This window comes from Oncorhynchus mykiss, chromosome 26, assembly GCF_013265735.2.
Source record: "Oncorhynchus mykiss isolate Arlee chromosome 26, USDA_OmykA_1.1, whole genome shotgun sequence".
Taxonomy (NCBI): Eukaryota; Metazoa; Chordata; class Actinopteri; order Salmoniformes; family Salmonidae; genus Oncorhynchus; species Oncorhynchus mykiss.
In genome coordinates, this window is record NC_048590.1 from 19,507,910 (window position 1) to 19,531,131 (window position 23,222).

Here is a 23,222-nt window from a genome sequence, read left to right on the forward strand (position 1 = left end):
CCTCCTCCCTGTCCCTCACACAGCGACCACCCCTCGACCTCCTACTTTGCTGCCCTGCTTCCTCCCCAGTTCCAGTCCGCTGGGACCTGGGCCTCCCTGCTGGATCACACTCCCCTCTGTGCGGTGCGGAGCCCCCAATGAGCCCTACTGACCTCTCCCCTCAGGGCCTACTGGGCCTCCCCTATACCAGGCTGCGGTTAACCCAGGGCTCTGCAATCTGATAGCATCACAGGCTGCACACGCTGTCAATAACTGCTGTGTTTTAACCTTTGCAAAGCATCTTTCAGAGCCTGTCAGATGCTGTCGTGAAACAGGCAATCTGATCATCTCCAATCCCATGCAAGCTTATAAAGGGTCTTGCCATCAAACCCCAATTTATAAAGGATCTTACCATCAAACACCAATTTATAAAGGATCTTACCATCAAACACCAATTTATAAAGGATCTTACCATCAAACACCAACTTATAAAGGATCTTACCATCAAACACCAATTTATGAAGGATCTTACCATCAAACACCAATTTATGAAGGATCTTACCATCAAACACCATGTTGCCATATTTATCAGGACTGTAAATGTATTTGATCTGCCAGGTGATTGCTGTGTTCAGAGGGGATCCCCTCGCTACAATTGTCTTTTTATTTTACAACCCCTGCAAAGTATGTATGTTAGGTAGCTATGAAACGTTTGAAACTGTCTTCAAACAAATAATGTTTGCTGAATATAATTGCATAATACATTGCATGTTCTGTTGTTTTTGAGGAGAGAACATATTCGACCCTAATCTGTAAACTACACGGGGATGTTACAGTCTGAGAGCCAAAACAAGTGGCAGATTGAGGGTAATCCATCTTCAGAACCACAGATTATACCAAGAGGGGGCTGCCAAAATAATCTGACGGATTGCTTAAAATACACTCTCCTGTTCTCACGGATCAGAGCTAAAATGTGATTTAAGGGGACAAACAGATCCAACGGTCCAGTGGTGAAATGGAAGACACTGTGCTCAGAAGGGAGTTATTTATGATTCTAATATTGTAATGGACCACAAACTGTCAGAAACACACAAAGTAGTCAGCAAAGAAGTAAAGTACCATAAATATCATTGCTCCATACTGTACAGATGTAGGACCTTAATTTGAGCCTGTTTGCTATAGCAGGAAAATAATCCTGCCGCAAGAGGAAATGTAAACTACTATGTGGATTATAATTCATTGACATTTGTGTAGGGGTTGATGCATTTTTCGTGAGGAAAAATCCAGTCTGTAGTTTAAATGGAAATTACAAATTACAATATAAACATCAAATACAATACAAGTTTTACATTTCCTGAAACAGCGTAATCAAATTAGGATCCTGTAGGATCTGTAGGTAAACTGACCCGTGACAATTTATAGGTCATGATTCGCCATGATTCCCAATTCGCAACATCAACCAAGATTTAGCGTCTGCTTCTTACTAAAAATACCTCTTTATTGCCCCCCCCCCCCCCCCCCCCCCCAAAAAAAAATCAACATGACTCTTAAAGTGGATTATACTTCTATAGCTCCATGTATGCTATTCACTGACTGTATAATGTGCATCATATGAGGGTCTGTCTGCCTCTGGCTCTCTCTCTCTCTCCCAGGCTGGTCCAGGCTGGTTTAAGTGAACAATCAGGTACAGCAGAGAGGACAGCACCTCACCAACAGCAGTCCTCCTACACAGCCTGTTGACTGGACAGAATGTTGGGGGAGAGGGAGAAGTAGTTTCTAATTCTCTGCTGAGGCACTACATCCAATCCAATTGAGGGTTTCCCTCCTGATAGCATGTGGGATTTTTAGATATTTTTTTTGTTGCTTTGTCTGCATGTATTTATTTGAGGTAACAGTAAAACCCATTGAGACGTTACGCTATTAAAGAAAAGAGACACGTACGTATGTAAGTGAGGAAGGTAAGGTGGACTTCCCAAGCCAGATAGTTTCCACACAGGGACAGCATAGGGACACCTGTGCCTGGGAAGGTTACTCTATCCTGCATGTGCTGAGAGGAGATATCCTCCATCAACCTGCTGCAACTGCTGGGAGGAAACACCTGGGCTTACACCATCAGACTCACACACAAACACACACACACACATACACACTAAACTGTCCTGGAAATCCTATCTGCCATTACATTTCTAAATCATAGTCTTGTTAAATTACATTTCTCGATCATAGTCTAATTGGTGTGGCTAACAGATCGTCTTATTCATCAGAATTACAGAACAGAGAAATCAGTGTTCTCAACACACTCGAAAGGTTTGAGTTAAAAGTCTATCCTTGATGCAATCAAAGTGGTTGAGTGCCTGGATGTTATCCAATAGGCATGATTACATCCCATCCTGCAAGACACAAACCTGAGAACAAGCCAGATGCTAAGATATCTAAGCCACCTGTCCATCAATAAAGGCCCTCCTTCTTTCAGCTCCTTGTCCTTTTCTGAAGCAGCCAAGCCCTCCGAAGCCAAACCTGCCCTCAGGGGGACTTGTAAATCTCAAATTAATCCAGAAGCCAAAGGTCAGATGCAATCTGGCTCTACTTGAGGTTTCACATCAATGTGACTACTAGTGGGAGTACCATGTAACAAGCACACAAAGTCTGACATCAACCAGACATATTATGAGAACAATCTAGCAAAGAGACATATAGTGCACAGAAGATCTAACTCATAAGCTAAAATGAGTCTGAGAATTGAATCTAGTGTTGGGGCATTTGTGTGCTACATCTCTATATTTACATCTGTGTGTGTGTTCAGTGTCTGCCTCGGCTGTGAATGCTTGAAGAAGAATAGGTTTGTGTTGCCCAGGGAAGTCATAAGATTGGGCGAGTAGCTTGAGGCAGAGCATTGAGTAGCGCTGTGAGCTGAGCAGGTTAAACTGGCACGAGAGAGAACCCTTTAATCTGGCCTGCTGTCTTTTTGTAGGCTGACAGATAATAGCGTTTAATGGGCTGACAGCCAACTGGCAGGCAGCCAGGCAGGCCACGCTCTCAGGTGCTCAGTTAGTAAGTCAGGGGGAGCTGACTGGGAGGAAGGCCACGTTCACCTGTCCAAATCCAACCCTGTTCTGTTTGCACAGAGCAGACACACTGTATGTGGAGCTCTTCATGTGTTCTATGGTAGTGCTGGTAGAGACTTAGCGAAGACAAGCTACGGCTGAGGTAAAATGTGGCTAATCATGCCTCAAGCTCATCTATCCACCAGCCGTCTTGTATGGAGCATTACCTCTGCCAGACAAGGTAAAGTTCCTCAAAAGAGGGAGAAGTAACTATCACAGTAAGAATCCTCTCTGGGGTATGACCTGGAGTTGTTGAGTTCACCCAGTGCAAATCTAGGCTTGTTATGGTAGGAGAGAGTGGGGTAAGTTGAGCTAAAGGGGTAAATTGAGCCATCCTTGTACACAAAATATATTAATCGATAAATATTTCGACCAAACATAATTTCATGGAGTCACGGAAAAAGTGGTAAGCAAGCTAGGTCCAAAAAAAAACGTGATTTTCACCAAGTCAAATTAATTTAGTGTGTTAGACGTTTCAAGTAGATATTTTTAAGACTGTTTTGTACACCAGTTGGGGTATCTATAAGTGTGAATATGAGGTCCTAAACCTAGCATGAAAGTGCATCCTTGTAGCTGTGTGGGCTAATATTGTCAAAATGGGGTAAGTTGTTGAGCCAATAGTCGAGCCAAGGGAAAGTTGAGCAAATGTTTCTATTTCCGTCACAGGCGTAGTAATGCAAGGCATTATCACTGGGATATGAGGTAACAACAGGGCCTAGCCTATGCTAATTTGTAGACGGCTTAACTTACCCTGTAGTTCTGCTAAGATAACACTTTTTTGGGACAAGCTAGGTTTTCAAAAACTGTCATTTTTACCTGAATTCTAATTATTTTCAGGGCTACACAACATCCTGAAATATATGTAGATATATTTGTTAAAAATAATACTATATTTCACGTGACAGAGTGATACCACTCTCCCTTAGTAGGCTATGCATTCAAATAGCCCAGAGTGAGATTCTAAATTAGCAGTGAACTCTTATGACCTCTCCTGACCCCCTAGTATGGCTAACAGTACTGTACCTGGGGCTGGTGCAGGATCGCTCCCGGTACATAACCCCTCCCCCACAGGTCCTGGAACAGTCCGACCACTCAAACCATCCTGACCACTGACCGTTGACAGCTCTCGGACCGTGGTCACCATACTTCACACACTGGCCTCGCCGACACCACTGTTGAAAGAGGAGAGAGAGATTGCGAGAGAGAGAGAGTGAGAGAGATAGAGAGAGAATGAGAGAGGGATAAAGATACATATAAAGAAAGAGGGAGAGAGAGAGAGAGAGAGAAAGAGAGAGAGAGAGAGAGAGATGAGGGGGAGGATGAGGGCGGGATGGGGAGAAAAAAAATGAAAATGTTGAGTTAGTATCGGTGGTAGGATCTTTGGCTTGCCCCAACGCTGAGGTTCCTGGTTTGGGTGAATGCCCAGCACCACACCTGGAGACCTAGGCCTATCTGAGCCAAACCACACACTCACACACATCACCACCTTTCTCTCTCTCCCACTATCATCTTTCACTGCGGAAAAAGAATAGGAGCCTTGTGTTCTTAGGGGACATTTAACAATGCACAAAACGCTCCTGCAGGTGTGTGCATATGTGGATTTGTGAGGGAACCTGTCTTTTGTGCTGGTGCTTGTACCTTGGGCATTTGTGTACGCGTCCCTGTGTGTGTTTTTACGTCTATGTGTGTTAAAACGCGTGTTACATTGAGTGATACTGATAGATGGAAATCCCTGTCTCCTTCCATCCCGTTCACGATGGGGAACATTGCCATGGAAACAGATGGTACACTTACCAGGTCAGTCCCACAGCTGGTGCCCTCGGCGGCGGGCATGAACTTGGTCTCACACCGGTGACCTGTCCTGTGGCACCACAGTGACTTACAGATGTCCTGCCGAGTGACCAGACATACCAAACAGTGAGTCCAGCATCTGCCTCCCCTCATCAGAACACTACAACACCAACACCCCACTGCCATGGTTACAAACAATAACCCCCCCATTTCCAAAAAAACTGTCAAAACCAATCATTGTATTCCCTGAAACACGCTATTAATGTATCTTTTATTCCTTCCCACAATGCAGCGGTAAGTATGGAGAGATGAGGCATTGGGAGCCAGGCAGTGGACCTGTGCCACGCTGGCGTGCTGCCCGATTGCATCTGGCAAACAGCTAGTGAGACCGGGGTTATGAGAGAGCTGGTCCCCCCGTGCTAATCTAGCTCTGCGGCAGACTGACTGGGCTAGTGTGCCACGGCCAGCCGTAAGGGCAGAGCACGCGGCTAATTAGCTCTCCTCTGCACCGTGCGAAACGACTGCAGAATCCCAACAGGGGGAAGAAACACAGGGAGGCAAACATCCCAAATCCTTGTTAATTAGGATGTGGAGTCACCTACGTCGAGGTTCAGGAGACGGGTTCAAACTTAGGGCTGGGGTTCAGGAGAACACAAAAGGTTGTATGGGGGCTATGCAATGGCTCAGCCTATACCATGAGCACTAATCCTACAGATGGACTGGTGTGGATGTTGATTTCCCACACACAACCTCCCTTTCTTGACCCGTTCCTTATTCATGCTGGATTTGCATGTCAATGCATGTCTTGTTGAATGTAGTATAGTGGAAGGTTAAAGAGGCCCATTCCCTTAGGGTTGTGTTCAAGTCTGTTGGACCCGTTTTGAATACTGTAATTGGAGGTTAAATACGGCTGTTTTGAACATATAATGGTTTGTGCCACAAAGATCATGCAAATGAGATAATACTGGGTTAAACCCTACCTATGTATCCCAGTAGCACACTTGTCAAACAGCTTCGTGCGACCCACTAACGAATGTGCCTTTCAGTGTCAGGTACCTTGACAAAGTCCAGGTTGCACAGTTTAGCCTTGGAGCCAAACTGCCACTTGCACTGTGTGTCAGCATCATAAAGCTGGCCTGGGAGCTTCTCTGGGTATTTATACTGCCCAATCTGCCTGGGCTCATCCACCAGACACGACGCTTGAGCTGTTCTGTGGAGTAAAACCAAGAAACACTGAACAGGACAGGGACCTATCATTAAATACTAATAAACACAAACAGGTGCATGAGAACCACACTACATCATTACATGCATGGCAGCCATACCAGAGGATAATTTATAAGGCTTACCCAAGGAAGCGGCTGAGGTATTGGCGACTGCAGGCAGACCAGGAGAAGACCCCGTTGTTTCCTGCCAGGGTTGGAGACATGATGTTTCCTTCTGCTTTCCGACAAGGATTCCCCTCTCCATCATGGATCATCCCAAAACTGCCATAGAGACAGATCATTAAGAAGGAGAGAGAGAGAGCGAGAGAGAGAGCGAGAGAGAGAGAGAGAGAGACGGAGCGAGAGAGAGAGACAGAGAGAGAGAGAGAGAGAGAGAGAGAGAGAGAGAGAGAGAGAGAGAGAGAGAGAGAGAGAGAGAGAGAGAGAGAGAGAGAGAGAGAAAAAGAGAAAGAGAGACTGTTAATGTCCAACCTCAGGTCAGAACTCAACTGGTCAGGTCGGAACTCTTACCCTAGTAACCTTAAAACATTTTAGTTTTATAAAACCCGCTCCATGGAGTGTGATGGGTCACACGTTTCTAACATAGCCTCACGTTTTGGTTGAGAAACATATGTGTTATAAACAGGCATGTGTTGATACAGCATTAAAAACGCTTCGGTCGACCCTCCTACAGTACAGTACATTGCTGAAGTTCACTAGTCTGTGAAAGACGACGTCATCTATTTAGAAATGACATCTCCTCAATTTGTCAGTGATTAATGGTATTTGGCCTGGAAGTGGTTTTCATCTCAACAATGTGCAAATTCTGGGAATGATTCCTATTAATTTGACCAACGTGATTAAGCCATTGAAAATTACAGGAATTCTGACATGTTACCAGCTCGGCGTATTGAAGGAACAGCTTCTTTCCCGTTTGTGTTGAGAGAGTGCCAAGCAGACAAAGGGCTTTACCGTAATAATTCAAATCTCAAATGTCAAATATAAACAGCCTCTTATCTCGATGGAAACGTGTAAACACAAACCGAGCATACCCATCGCCTGTGGCACTTCATATGGTTTCACATGTTGTCATGGAGCAAATTAAGTGCTTTGCTAGCGCAATGCTATTGTTTCGGTCTGCATATTTTTTTGCTTTAAATGGACTCCTCCTTCTTTGATGTGGCACTGTAAATTAAAGCCATCACGTCGCAACTATATAGTAACAAGTTCATCGCCTGTACCAGGTGTTCTCCTGTTCGCCTAAAATATATGCGGGTCTATTCTGCTCTATGTGAAGGTAAAGCTAATGGCTAGCGCTAATAGCGAGGGCATTGATGGACTTACTTGTGGCCTGATTCATGAGCGATGGTGAAAGCTAAGCCCAGTCCTGTGTCTTCATTAATCGTACAGCTCCGGTATTTACTACACATTCCACTTATAGGAGCAAAACCTGCAGAGATAAGCAGAGGAAGAGGGAGAAGGAGAGGAGGAGAGGTGTAAAGTTAGTGTTGTCGGGGAGATATCAGGCTCAAATATGTATTCATACAAAGCTACTATGTCTATCTACAAAAACCGCCAGACAACATAACTGTTCTGGGAGAAGGAAGGCCGTAGGCAGTGTTACAAGACAAACTCTTTCTTTTTTTTTACTATCGCCAACCTCAAAAATTCAAATCCTGATTTTAGAGTGAGCCAAGACTGCTGTTACATGGCAATAAATGCAGCCTTTACGGTTTAATTGGTCCACGGACAGCATGAACACTTTGTATAGTAGCATGAAGGCTGTGGGTTGTGTTACAAAGATAATATTTAAATCAAGGCCTTGCTTGCTCCTCATACTGTACGTGCCAAAGTGCATACTTGTGGTTTAGGGCCATTGAGACTAATTAATTACAGTTGGCTGATGCTTCAGTTTTAACTGATCTGACAATGCTGCCAATCGTTCACACTATTGAAGAGAAGGACAGAACGGGATGGGTGTAAGATGTGTGTGGGTGTGTGCATGTATGTGTGTGTGTTAGTGCGTGCGCTCATGTATGCATGGCTATACTGTAAGTGTGTGTTTGTGAGTTTTGACAAGGGTGTATTTAGTGCAGGTGAAATCCCTTGCCGGAGGGAGTCCAGGCAGAGCATGTAGGATCCCGCCCACCCTGGAAGTGACCCCATGACCTCTGGTGCTGTCTAATCCCCCAGCAGCACCATGACTAAGGGCTCTAATCTCCAACAGGGTCCCTGGCTGACCTGCTTCACCCCCCACCCCCACCATCCCCCCTGGGGTGAGACCTTACCCAGGGTGTCACATGGCTCATTCTTCCAAGAGCAGATGTCCAGGCCGGTGAGGAGCACAGCATGGTCGTGGCGCTTCCCAATCAGGCCCGACTGCCACTGGCAGAAACTGTTGAGAGACTGGTCAGCGTGGTGGTTGATGGACAGGCCGAGCTGGGGAGGAGACAGAGAGGAAATAGATCATAAAGGGAGACTGGAGAATTCATGACATTGTGGAGGCTGACGATTTTATTGTCAGGCACTCAGATCGATGTGACTCACTGGATCTTGCTCTAGAAGAAGCAGGCTGACCACCACAATGTTGATATCAGTTCCGATGGTGCCGTCTTTGAAAAGGCTGAAAACCTAAAACATAACATTTTGGTTCAAATGAATCGTTGCTTAACATTTTGTGTGAAATAAATACATAAATCATGACATTCATTGTTGGTCAAGGATTAGGCCAGGGTTTTTCTTTAGGATAAAACCTACTTCGGGATATGTTACATGACTGATGACTGACTGACTGACTGTTGTCCCTCCCCTGCTCACCATGTTCATAACAGTGAGGACGTAGGTGGTGACATTCTCTCTGCCGTGTTTCTCCAGCATCTTCCTGTCTGCCACAACCAGCGTTTCCACATTCAGGCCCCCCACCTTGTTAGATGTGATGGGTGATCGCTTCGCCCTGCCTGGGAGCTCAAACTCATCAGGCATGACGAGACGATCCTCAGCAGGGGGCTTGGGAGTGTCTACAGAGATATGGTAGAGGGATAGAGGGCAGGTAGGGAGGGATAGAGATATGAAGAGAGAGAAAGAGGAGACAGGGGGAAAAATGCTTTGAAAATGATCTCAAATGACAGCTCCTCCTTTTTCCTGGACCTTTCCCTGATAAGACCACGGGGCCGGCAGAGCGTTGAAAGAGCAGGAAATATTCAAAGTCTTTCACTCCTCAAGCAGCTTGCGTGTATTCATTTCAATAAAGACCAGCTACTTTATACCCTACACTATCTGAGCGCTTTTTCTTTCTAAGTACATTATACACATTACATCATAAACAATCAGTAGTGGGACATTTTGACATTTATTTTATATTTGTTATTGCACTGTTATCGTTCTGTTTCTGTGATAAAACCACAATGCATGTCTCTCTACCAACTCTACTATCACTGTCCTGTGCAAACAGTCCCACGTGACTGTAATGTGTGTTTCTCATGTGAGCCAATCAAAGGCAGTCATAATAATAAGGAAGTTCCCTTACATACATTGCTTGCGGCGTCCACAGAAGTGTTGTCTCTGCAGCTTCCCGTGCTGGTCGTCATGGTGATGCTGATGATGGTGCTGCAGATATGGGTTGTCAGGTTGCGAGCTGTGGATAGATCCCTGGCCACCATGGACTTTGTGTTCAGCCGAGCGTTTGTAGACCACGTGTGGGTGGTGTCCACTCGGGGAGCTGTAGTTGTGCTCTGCAGCTAGGTGCTGGGGCAAGGGGGCGATGAAGTACTCCTCATCAGACATCCGGATCAGACCTGACTGGAGAGCACAGATACCCCTGGGCATTAGATGTATTCATCAACATTAAACATTCATTATGGGGGGATGAAGGTGAGAGTCGGGTCAGTAACAAGTCATGTAGATTGGCATGTGTTAAGGAATGGCGTAAGTAAGAGGTCTGTCAGCAGTTCTTGGATAAGGGCTGAAGGGACTTAAAAATAGAGAGGAGTCATCTCAAACCAGACACAGACACAAGAAACCATGGGACAAGAGGCTGTCTCCTTAGGCGTTTCCTTAGGTCAGGCTCCCACAGGGATGTGACTTACTGTCTGTCAGGATGATAGAACAGGGTATCAGAGGTATTCTGGGGCAGCTGCTCCTCAACACAGGATTCCTAACCCAGAAGGGTAGTGGGTTCAGAGACCATCTAGCACCAACTTTTACACAGTAAAGGGGTTGCCGTGAATTTGACAGTAACTTACAGGCAGTTCAGTGGCAAGTAAAATTATGTATTTCATATTGCAGTACACCAACTGTAATATAAATATGGTATCAAAGCAAGTAATGTGTAACGACACACAGTACAATGCTGCAGAATTGACTGTATTATACTGTACAAAAGTCAATGCTACCGTAATCAGAATGAATGAGGGGAGGGGTTTGTATTTCACTGTAAAAATATGTATTTATGCATATTTGGTGTTTTATATCACTTGCCTTTCTTAGAGGACTCAATAACAGCTTTCAAACTGGCAACTACAGGGCAAAACAGACCAAACGGACATGGCAAAACACTCAACCATTTAAGGTTCAAGACTTGCTGCCACTGCAATCTGTCCCCTATACATTTTAAATTGATGGGGTACTATAACCACATTGGAGTTAAATTTGTACAGCATTCTCACTCATGGGTGCAACAAATATAGCCTCTTACAAGGCATGCCTCAAAATATGTTAATGAGCCATTAACAACAATTCTATACACCCCAAAAGGTTTTTGGCGTTCCAAAAGATACGGTACCCAAAAGTGAAAACATGAAGCAGATCCAACTTTTTGGTCCTTTAAAAACCTGCTGTAAGTAAAATATTGTGTGCTATAGCTTGGAAAATAAATACAATGACAACATAATGTTTGTTTCCAACATTTGGGCTGTTTTCCTAAAGAAGTTAAATCCGCTTCATGTTTTGTTTCCTTGCCACGATACTAACTAGTATTGCGATACTTGTATTGTCCCGGCCCTTGTATTGTAACGCCTGTCGTCGGAAGGAGTGGACCAAAGCGTGAAAAGTGTTCATTATCAAAAAACACTCGAAGAAAGTAACAAAACGAAAGCAAACAGTTCTGTCAGGAAACAGAGACTAAACAGAAAATAACTGCCCACAAAATACAGGTGGGGAAAAAGGCTACCTAAGTATGATTCCCAATCAGAGACAACAATAGACAGCTGCCTCTGATTGGGAACCACACTCGGCCAAAAACAAAGAAATAGGAAACATAGAATGCCCACCCTAATCACACCATGACCTAACCAAATAGAAAAATAAAACAGCTCTCTAAGGTCAGGGCATGACAAGTATTCTAGGAACAGTACCATTCTAAATACAGCAATTCTTTCCTCGTCCACAACATTTTCCCACCATCATTTGATGCACCATAATTTGAAGTAGGTAAAATGTTTGAATATTTTACAGTTGTTAATAACCCACAATACTGTATAAATTACAGTTTTCAGTTACAGCGTAGTTTACCTCTCAAACACGGCCATAGAAAAACTCCTGTGCACAACCTAAGTACTGCTAGTTGCCATGGATACAGCTGTCAGATACAGTGTAAAACATATAAAGTAGCATGATGCAAGACAGCTTTATAGATGATAGTGAGAGTGATAGTGAGAGCAGTCAGAGTGTAACTGGTAAAAGGTTGTTAGAGAAGTTCCTGACTAGTAGTGTCTAAAATGTTTGCAGGTCAACAGAAACAACAACCCAAAGTGAAAAAGTTCCTTTTGAACAGACCTCTGCCAGAAACTGTTCTTTAATTAATCAGCTCTTCATTTAAAGGATTCCAATACACTCCAAAGAAAGCAATAAAGTGTTGAGACAACCTTTCGGAGACTGCATGTAAAAACTCATTAAGGTGGGAGACCATTACTCTTCAAGCATCAGCATGGTCCTGTTGACGGAGCTAGCACTGGTTGGGACTGAATCAATTTGATTAGCGAAAAGAGCAGAACACAGCGGCATTCACTTTCCCTTTACATGTTAGAGGAGGGCCACGATGTATGAGATAGCCTCTCTATAGAACCCTGTCAGCAAGCCAACAACTGATTGAAAAGATCCAATATTGTCTCTTTGTCATCCTTCGAGGCAGATAGTTAGGCTTTTCTTCAACACTCTTCCCTGTGGTGCGTGTGTGTGTGCGTGTGCGCGCGCGTGTGTGTGTGTGTGTGTGTGTGTGTGTGTGTGTGTGTGTGTGTGTGTGTGTGTGTAGTTTGATGATTGCATGGAGCAATAGGTAGGGGAGAAAGGGGTTTAGGTTCAACTCAAAAGTGACAATATCCTTTCATAAATTAGGCAAAGGTCAATCAAGAACAGAACATAAGGCACCAAGCTACTGTAACACCTCTGAAAATGCATTTGACTTACTCACTAGTCAGGTTTCTGTCTATGGGCCATGTGCAACTGCTTCAGCACCAAGTCCTACATTTGGAAATCCATAGCAATATGATCAATCTTTGAAAGTTTGACATATAGATACAGAACACCTTTCCAATGAATAAAACATTTATAATACATCAACTGTAGGTTCCTTATTCATACCATCACACTATATGGAGGTGTAAAATATTATTTCAAACATCACCACAGGCTGACAGTTTTATTTATACTGAAAATAAATATAAACGCAACATACAACAATTTAAACGATTTTACTGTTCCCGTTCATATTGTCACACCCTGATCTGTTTCACCTGTCTTTGTGCTTGTCTCCACCACCCTCCAGGTGTCGCCCATCTTCCTAATTCTCCCCAGTGTATTTATACCTGGATCGATGGGAGGCTTCGAGGAAGTAGGAGGGAGAGGGAATCTGTGCCCTGTCGCCCTTGTTCGACCTTGATTCCCACCTTGCCTCCGAAGAATCCTGGAGACCCCGAAGTCTACATGTACGAGTGAACCCGACGTCACCTGAGTTCTTTCTGGAATCACAGAGGGCTGCCGAGGACTCCTTCGGAGTCCAGGCACCTGGGCAGGGCTAGATTGACTCTTGCTGAGCACTTATGGCGACTCCACACCCAGAGTTGTCTATATTGTGGAGCTACGGGACATTTCGTAGCTACCTGCACATTAAAAACCCAGGCTCATCAAGAAGGGGCAATTACTCTGGTGGACCATATGGATAACTTTCCTCTCCCCTTTCCATGCCATCCTGCTGTGGGGGAATCAGTCGAAATCTCTTCGGGTACTCATCGACTCTGGGGCCGATGAGAGTCTTTTGGACGCTAACCTGGCATCCGAGCTGGGCATCCCCACACAGCCCCTCTCCATTCCATGGATGTTAGAATGCTGGACCTGCGCTCTATAGGCCGGGTCACTCACAATACCACTCCCATCAACCAGGGAACCACAGCGAGGCATTCCAATTTATGCTGATTAAGTCTACTCAGGTTCCTGTGGTATTGGGATTCTCTTGGCTCCAAAGACATAATCCCATCATAGACTGAACTGCTGGTGCCATTATGGGCGCCACGGCCATTGTCTGACGTCAGCGCAGCCTGCCCAGGGACGTCTTTCTGTGGGCTCGGTAGTTGCCCCAGACCTCTCCGCCATTCTCGCGTATCCCAAGTACCAGGACCTCTGGGAGGTTTTCAGTAAGGCCCAGGCCACTTCACTTGCTCTGGCACTGACCCTACAGCTCTTTTTTGTGGAGAAGGGCAAACCCTGCGCCCATGCATCGACTACCAGGGCCTCAATGACATCACGGTGAAGGACCGCTACCCGCTACCACTCATCGCCTCGGCCAACTGCCTTCAACATGACCAGTGGCCACTACGAATATCTGGTCATGCCATTTGGACTTACTACCTGCTGTGTTCCAGGCCCTGGTTAATGACGTTCTCCGCAACATGCTGAACCGGTTTGTTTTTGCTTCAGATGTAGGAGTGGGGCTGTCCTGTCCCAGCATTCTGCCCTGGACCTCAAGTTACATCCCTGCGCCTTCTTCTCCCATTGCATCAATGCCACGGAGAGGAACTACGATGTGGGGAATCGTGAAGATGGCGTTGGAGGGGTGAAAACGTTGGTTGGAGCGGGGAGAACATCTGTTCATTGTGTGGACGGACCACAAGAACCTGGAATATCTCCGCAACGCCATGCATCTCAATTACAGGCAAGCTGGGTGGGCCCTGCTTTTCACTCGGTTAAACCTCTCCCTCTCCTACTGACCAGGATCCAAGAACATCAAGCTGGATACGCTGTCAGGCCGATATAGCCCCATGGCTACACCCTCGGACCCCGAGACCATCCTTCCACCTCGTGTCTGGCGACTTTATTCAGCTGGGAAATGGGGAAGCAGGTCCGTGAGGCACAGCGTTCCCAGCCTGACACTGTCGACTCCTCGGTCCTGTGGTGAACCCACTCCACCAGGCTTGCCTGCCACCCGTGATCCCGTCAGACCCTGGCCTTTGTGTGGCAACACTTTTGGTGGCCTTCCATGGTCCCGAACGTCTCTGTGTTCGTTGCCACCTGCACGGTATGTACGCAGAACAAGACACCTTGGCAAGTTCCGGGTGGTTTTCTTCAACCACTTTCTGTCCCTCACCGTCTCTGGTCTCACATATCCCTGGACTTCGTCAAGGGTCTTCCCCCGTCTAATGGCAACACCACCATCATGACAGTGGACCGGTTTTCCAAAGCCGCCAACTTCATTACTCTCCCCAAGCTACCCTCTGCCAAAGAGATTGCCCAGCTCATGGTTCAGCACTTCTTCTGTACCCATGGACTCCCGGTGGTATGGTCTCCGGTGGGGGCCCTCAGTTCTCATCCCGGTTCTGGAAGGCGTTCTGCACGCTCACTGGGTCGTTGGGCCAGCCTGTCCTCCGGTTTCCACCCGCAGTCCAACAGCCAGCTGGAGCGAGCCAATCAAGAACTGGAGATGACTCTTCACTGCCTTGTCTCCACCAAACCCAACTACCTGGAGCCAGCAACTTGTGTGGGTTGAATACACCCTCCACGCACAGTACTGCTCTTGCACTCATTGCCTGTATTAACTGCACCTGTTTGAACTCGTTACCTGTATAAAAGACACCTGTCCACACACTCAATCAAACAGACTCCAACCTCTCCACAATGGCCAAGACCAGAGAGCTGTTTAAGGACATCAGGGATAAAATTGTGGACCTGTACAAGGCTGGGATGGGCTACAGGACAATGGGCAAGCAGCTTGGTGAGAAGGCAACAACAGTTGGCGCAATTATTAGAGAATGGAAAAAGTTCAAGATGATGGTCAATCACCCTCGGTCTGGGGCTCCATGCAAGATCTCACCTCGTAGGGCATCAATGATCATGAGGAAATTGAGGGATCTGCCCAGAACTACACGGCAGGACCTGGTCAATGATCTGAAGAGAGCTGGGACCACAGTCTCAAAGAAAACCATTAGTAACACACTACACCGTCATGGATTAAAATCCTGCAGCGCACGCAAGGTCCCCCTGCTCAAGCCAGCGCATGTCCAGGCCCATCTGAAGTTTGCCAATGACCATCTGGATAATCCAGAGGAGGAATGGGAGAAGGTCATGTGGTCTGATGAGACAAAAATAGAGCTTTTTGGTCTAAACTCCACTCGCCGTGTTTGGAGGAAGAAGAAGGATGAGTACAACCCCAAGAACACCATCCCAACCGTGAAGCATGGAGGTGGAAACATCATTCTTTGGGGATGCTTTTCTGCAAAAGAGACAGGACGACTGCACCGTATTGAGGGGAGGATGGATGGGGCCATGTATCGTGAGATCTTGGCCAACAACCTTCCCTCAGTAAGAGCATTGAAGATGGGTCGTGGCTGGGTCTTCCAGCATGACAACGACCCGAAACACACAGCCAGGGCAACTAAGGAGTGGCTCCGTAAGAAGCAACTCAAGGTCCTGGAGTGGCCTAGCCAGTCTCCAGACCTGAACCCAATAGAAAATCTTTGGAGGGAGCTGAAAGTCCGTATTGCCCAGCGACAGCCCTGAAACCTGAAGGATCTGGAGAAGGTCTGTATGAATCCCTGCTGCAGTGTGTGCAAACCTGGTCAAGAACTACAGGAAACGTATGATCTCTGTATCAGTGTATCAAATACTTGTTCTCCCCACTGTAGATTTTTTAATTAAAATAACTTTAGATCATTAGCCCCTCGGCTGTTCATCTTCTTTTTCCCCGTACCCTCCGTATTCATCCCACTTTTCATGTGTCTAGGATTAAACCTATGTCTCACAGCCCTTTGTGTCCTGTTCCCAGGCCCACCCCTCTCCCCTATCTCATCGTGGGCCAACTGGCGTACACGGTGAGGCACCTCCTGAAGGTTCGACCGCGGGGAAGGGGATTCCAGTAGCTGGTTGACTGGGAGGGTTATGGCCCGGAGGAGAGGTGCTGGGTCCCCATATTGGACATCCTGGACGCAGGCCTCAGTTCCAACGCCGGCACCCTGGTCAACCAGTTATGTGCCCAGGTAGGAAACCAGATGGCGCCCCTGGAGGGGGGGGGGGGGGTTACAGTCACACCCTGATCTGTTTCACCTGTCTTTGTGCTTGTCTCAACCCCCCCTCCAGGTGTTGCCTATCTTCTTCATTATCCCCAGTGTATTTATTCCTGTGTTCTTTGTTTGTCTATTGCCAGTTCGTGTTGTCTTGTCAGGTCTTACCCGTGTTTTCCCATCTTCCTGCTTTCTCAAGTTCTGTTTCCTAGTTTCCCCGGTTCTGACCGTTCTGCCTGCCCTGACCCCGAGCCTTATCTTGGCAAAGGAGAAATGCTCACTGACAGGGATGTTAAAACTTATTGGTGTCAGGGGGCAGTATTTTCACATCCGGATGAAATGCATGCCCAAATTCAACTGCCTGCTACTCATCCTCAGAAGATAATATATGCATATTATTGGTATATAGTATATATTATATTTTATATATTTTATATATATATATATATATATATATACTAGATTTGGATAGAAAACTCTCTGAAGTTTCTAAAACTGTTTGAATCATGTCTTTGAGTATAACATAACTTATTTAGCAGGCGAAACCCCGAGGACAAACCATTCAGATAAAAAAAAATTGAGGTCACTCTCTTTTCAATGGGTTTTCATTGGGAATCCAGATTTTTTAAATTTATTTTATTTTATTTTATTTTACCTTTATTTAACTAGGCAAGTCAGTTAAGAACAAATTCTTATTTTCAATGACGGCCTAGGAACAATGGGTTAACTGCATGTTCAGGGGCAGAACGACAGATTTGTACCTAGTCAGGTCGGGGATTTGAACTTGCAACCTGAACTTGCAGTTCCTACCGCTTCCACTGGATGTCAACAGTCTTTAGAAATTGGTTAAGGTTTTTTCTTTGTGTAATGAAGAAGTAGCCCTGTTCAGAACGAGGGGCACTTCAAGTGTACTGTTAGATAGAGGCGAGTGACCAGAAAGCTAGCTACTGTTTGTTTTTCTCCTGTATTGAACACAGATCATCCCGTCTACAATTTTATTGATTATTTACGTAAAAAAATAACTAAAGTTGGGCCTCCCGGGTGGTCTAGACCACTGCATCGCAGTGCTAGCTGTGCCACCAGAGACTCAATTGGCCTAGCATTGTCCGGGTTAGGGAGGGTTTGACCGGTAGGGATATCCTTGTCTCATCACGCACCAGCGACTCCTGTGGTGGGCCGGGCGCAGTGCACCCTAACCAGGTCGCCAGGTGCACGGTGTTTCCTCCGACACATTGGTGAGGCTGGATTCCGGGTTGGATGCGCGCTGTGTTAAGAAGTAGTGCGGCTTGGTGGGTTGTGTTTCAGAGGACGCATAGCTTTCAACCACGAAATTGTGGAGAAAAGGGGGTAAAATTCAACAACAACAAAAAATACCTAAAGTTGTATTACAAAAGTAGTTTGAAATGTTTTGGCAAAGTTTACAGGTAACTTTTGAGATATTTTGTAGTCACGTTGCGCAAGTTGGAACCGGTGTTTTTCTGGATCCAACTCGTCAAATAAATGGACATTTTGGATATATATCGACGGAATTAATCGAACAAAAGGACTATTTGTGATGTTTATGGGACATATTGGAGTGCCAACAAAATTAGCTCGTCAAAGGTAAGACATGATATATATTTTTATTTGTGTTTTGTGTCGCGCCTGCAGGGTTGAAATATGCTTTCTCTCTTTGTTTACGGAGGTGCTCTCCTCAGATAATAGCATCGTTTGCTTTTGCCGAAAAGCATTTTGGAAATCTGACATGTTGGCTGGATTCACAACAAGTGTAGCTTTAATTTGGTATCTTACATGTGTGATTTCATGAAAGTTGGATTTTTATAGTAATTTATTTGAATTTGGCGCTCTGCATTGTCACTGGCTTTTGGCCAGGTGGGCGTCCCACATATCCCAGAGAGGTTTTAACAAACTTGCGCACAACATTTGAGAGAAATAAGGTTTTTGTGCATATATGAACATTTCTAGGAACTTTAATTTCAGCTCATGAAACATGGGACCAACACTTCACATGTTGCGTTTATATTTTTGTCCAGTGTAGTTTTGAATGAGTTCAAGTTGTGCAATTTGCAACAGCACTTTAGTTTAAGGTTTGCAATATAAGACAAGAACACAGTTAACATTAATCTGGCAGCCACAACTGCATCCAAGACGTTCTAGAAGAGTTTGCTGTGCTGTGATAGCTGAGCGTGCATTTATCGCAGTCCATGAAATGTGTCGTGTTGCTGTAGAATGAAGAGGCTTGTGGGTTTGGTTTATTCCGCCTGGCAGAGCGACCAGACAGACAGGCTGATAAACACCCTGGCCTCTGACAGGCAATCAGTTCACTACTGTGGATGTTCATGTCAGCAGGGAAAGAGAGCGTTAGACAGCGCTGGTGAGCAGGATGTATCCACCTGGCCTCATCCACTGTGAGTTACAAACAGAGGAATAATGGTGAAATGGACTCTGTAAGCATTGGCAGACTAGGGGAAAAAAATATGTATTTTCTTTTGGTCAGCACTACTATATTATTATGTATTGCCTAGTCATTCGTTTATGTGATGATGTGATTTCATGAGACAGAGAAAGAACTGAGTGAAGAGAGGTGAATGAAGAAAAATGAATTCCTTTTTCTTTGGTTTCCCCAAACCTCTGTCCTTTCTCTAATTTGATGACCAAGTTAAGCAGTTCATTCCACTCTCTGACCATGTCCGAGATCGTTGACTAGAGTGCTGAACCTCACACATTCCGTCTGGCCATGGAATAACATTTAATCTCACCCCCTACTCCCCAAATCCAGCTCAAATAGCTGTGCATTGTCATCCACACCCCCCAAACCCCTCACACCCCATGACCCTGTCCATTCTCTATGTGTGACACCCACCTCCCCCTTCACCCTCCTGATCCACATTTCCCCAGACTAGCAGGTGGCAAAGTAAACATATGCGCACAAAGGGGGAGCCATGCAGAAGCTCTTGTTGTGAAAACAGTGGCGGGCCATGGCAGACTGCCACCATGCACAGGCATCCGCTCCCAGACTCCCACCTCCTGGGACAGGACAGGGGGACAACGGGGGCACTCTGGGGAGGCCAAGTCCACCATAATCCCATCCATCTCTCTTCCCCCAGGACCTGACAGAACCACCAAACCACCTCGTATCGCTCATTCCTCCCCCGATGAGGATCAAAAGGCCCTGTGTGTGACCCAGGGGCTCTTGTCAAACTTGGTTCTGTTTCTCCCATGATAGTAATGGGCAGTAATGGCTTCGGGCGTCCGTCGATGTCTGTCAGCCTCGTTCTCTGTGTTGCTCCAGTGCTTTGTTGAGGCAGAGTGATTTCTCTTTCCGACTGATGGGTTTCAATCAAAGGGGGTTTACACTAAATGCAGTGACGTCTATTTTGGCCTAGCCACCGGGGTACCTTGTGTGCCTTGCCTTCCTGTGTCACATTTTCCTCCTTGTTCTCTAACGTGACTTCGGCAGAGCCCCACAGGCCTTAGAAAACTGTGTCCAGACAGAGAGAGAATAACCATACTTCAGCACAGCTGGGCAGCCAGGACTGTGAACCAACCTTAGCTAGCCCCCGACACAGGCCATAATCTAGGAGTAGACAGTGTGAGGACAGAGAGCAAGAAGACACTGACAAACATGGTGAGGATACACAATGCTATACTGGATTTAGAAACATTCCACTGGCTTAATAGCCACAAGACTTGAGTGCAACCCTCACTGTCATTTCATTACACTTTTCCACTGCACTGTAAAGATCTGGCAGCCGGGTCAGTCTGGTGCCTGCTCCAGCCCTTTGAACTGATGAGTTTAGGGATCTCACCAACTAACTCACGGCACACTGTCAAGCAATAAAGGCCTATGCATGGATATATGGATGCTATTTGTATAAATCTCTGCTATGCGTTTCATCAATAAAGATATTATATTTTCTGCAATTTTTTGCAGTGGTGATAGTAGTAGTAGTTCCTCCCAGATGAGCCCATTTTTAACATTTGCATATGTTTTGTACAGCTACCATGGACTCCATTTTTAACATTTGCATATGTTTTGTACAGCTACCCTGGACTAAGCTTGTGACATTAACAAATCTGTCAGCGACAGAATCACTCACACAGACTGAAACTGTAAAAGAGACAAAGATGGAGGTGACAAAGAACCTCTTCCAGGTTCTAACCTATATCTGTGTACAGTCTGTTAGCATATTAGCCTGGAATCTCGCTAGCCACTTCCTGTTGTAATGTGCCCCCCCGCCCCCCCCCCCCCCCCCCTTTAACCCACAACAAAGTTAACCAACACCCTGGAGCAAATCCACTGTTAGCTAGCTAGCGCTTCCCATTGTCTGCCAACCCCACCCACCACCTCACACTCAATTATCACACATGTATTCCATTTGTCTCAGAAACATACCACACTTTTCTATAAAATATCTAATAACATCTTCCAGCAGTTAGCAGTATGCTTGATAATGGGAGGAAATTGATTCCATCTGTCGAGATGTGGTGTGTCTCTCTTCTTGTTCTGCCTGAAATGTATGTGAGAGTCCTGCGAAGACTAGCAGAACTGTAAGATGAAATGTAAAAGTACAACACTGAAGGGACAACATGCAAAGAAAACATAAACATACTTGTAGCCATAAAATATCAGTCATATCAGATACTAATACCTCAATGTACTGTATTTTTTCGGGCAAAACATTTAATACATGTTTTGTTATGTATAGTGCTATGAAATGGATGTTATTCACGATAACATATATCATCTGAAAAGTACTTGAGATGTATTGAATTTCACAGGGAGTAGAGAGACACCAGGTCCTCAGACTTCAGGGAAAGCTGGCATATTGATGTGGCAGACCTCTAGTGATCTCCTTAAATGTACACTTGTAAGAGTTACACAGATTAGAGGGAGATGTCCTCTGTTCAACGCCAGTCTATTTCTCCTCAGACCTGCAGACATCAGACGACCCCCCCACACACACATGGTTACTCTGAGTAGACAGTTTTCCGAACCCAACAGTCTACATGTCGGGAGTTAGCTAACACACCGATGGTCTCAGAGGACTTCCCTATGGAAGCTATTACGACATGACTTTGCTTTTGCTTTCATGTGGTTTTCCGAGGCCTGTGACTACAAACTGTAACCTTACACATTTCGGCCATGCATGTTTTCAGTGTTAGTACGGGACACAATTTATAGCTCGTTCCTTAGGGTCTGTCGCGGGGGAAAATGTAATTAGCTTGTCTTTGTGTAAACTGTAGCTGCTTTTAAGGCTCCCAGCCATGACATTATATTTTTAAGTTAGTAAGCGCTTACATGCCGTTAAAGACTGGGAGAGATGTGTGAGAAACTCAAAGCCAGTGATTATAAAGCCTTAAAACACATCTGCACTCCAGCTCAGCGTTACATGTGACCACAGTGTCGGTGGATGCAGACCAGAGCATCCACATCACTCAGCTTCTGTCAGCTATGGTAAAAGGACACAGGCCATTATCAGTCCAAAATACAGCCCACGTCTGTGTGAGCGGTCTATGTCTCCATGTCTATCATTCGACCTGGCCCATAATGATTTGAGTTTGCCTCAGCGTTAGCCTAGAGCATTCCACAGAGTGTGTGGCGTCACTAATTGCCTTTAAAGAGCATAGACACCCACTGAGCAGCCCTTGTTCTCCAAATAAAGCAGAGGTGGGCCTGGAAACACCATGGCTAATGATGTTATACAGCCCCCTTATCAGCTGAATCGAATGGGCAAGGTTCAACTCATTTTCCTGTCAGACCAGTTGGGACCAAGCAACTTCCTCTGACAGTGGATGATGACTCTGCATGTGGCCAAATTGGGAAGTCCACTATTTCTGGCACTCAGTCACTCCCATTGGGGGGAAAAGAGAAATTGATAGAATCTTAAAGTAAATATGGGATATACTGTATATGGTTCTGTGTTCAATTTAGCTAACACCTTTACTATTACCATTGTTTCCAGTACCCTGCCCTAAACCACAGACACGGTCACTAGCCGGCTAACATACAGTACTCTACCCTGCACCTTTGAGACCGTTGCCCTTGTACAGTCATTGAACACGGGTCACTTTAATCATGTGTACATACTGTTTTACCCACTTTATATGTATATACTGTATTCTAGTCATGGCTCATCCTATACAGCTGATTGGGGACCTTATTACGGACGAATGTGCTCTTTCTTTCTGCTTGCATTTTGTATTTATATTTGATGTGTGTGTTTTCTGTCATTTCTGTAAAAGAGGCCGTGGTCTCAGTATAACTCCCTGATAAAATAAAGGTTAAACACACCTATACTCACCATTTCTATTCATATACTGTCAATACACCCCATTCACATACATATATATTATTTTGATTCTGGACTCAGGTCCGGAAGCTAATTTCCTGCAATTCTGTCCATTTTGCTATTGGGTTTTGTACTGTGTATTTCAATAATTTATTCTCTCATTCTAATATTTTTAATACCGTACATTTCATTTTATTGACACTGTTTATACACACCGCATATTTTTTGTATATACTGGATTCTTGACATAGCTCACTCTGGTATATCTACAACTGTACATATAATTCCTAGAATATCTTGTGTAAATTCATCCAGTGTAGATACGTAGAGATTGCATTTGGATTACTGTTACATTTGGATTACTGT

General features: G+C 45.3%; 1 protein-coding gene across 1 annotated transcript in view; it reads right to left on the reverse strand.

Moving 5' to 3' along the window:
• Positions 1–23,222, reverse strand: part of adamts18 (ADAM metallopeptidase with thrombospondin type 1 motif, 18) — a 52,814-nt gene that overhangs the window by 24,438 nt on the left and 5,154 nt on the right. The window contains exons 3-11 of the mRNA XM_036964090.1: positions 9,610–9,877; positions 8,897–9,096; positions 8,627–8,710; positions 8,368–8,518; positions 7,424–7,529; positions 6,224–6,361; positions 5,931–6,084; positions 4,878–4,973; positions 4,107–4,255 (exon numbers count right to left, since the gene is read on the reverse strand). Of these exons, the coding sequence (XP_036819985.1) occupies positions 4,107–4,255; positions 4,878–4,973; positions 5,931–6,084; positions 6,224–6,361; positions 7,424–7,529; positions 8,368–8,518; positions 8,627–8,710; positions 8,897–9,096; positions 9,610–9,877 (1,346 nt within the window). The remainder of the gene's footprint in view (positions 1–4,106; positions 4,256–4,877; positions 4,974–5,930; positions 6,085–6,223; positions 6,362–7,423; positions 7,530–8,367; positions 8,519–8,626; positions 8,711–8,896; positions 9,097–9,609; positions 9,878–23,222) is intronic.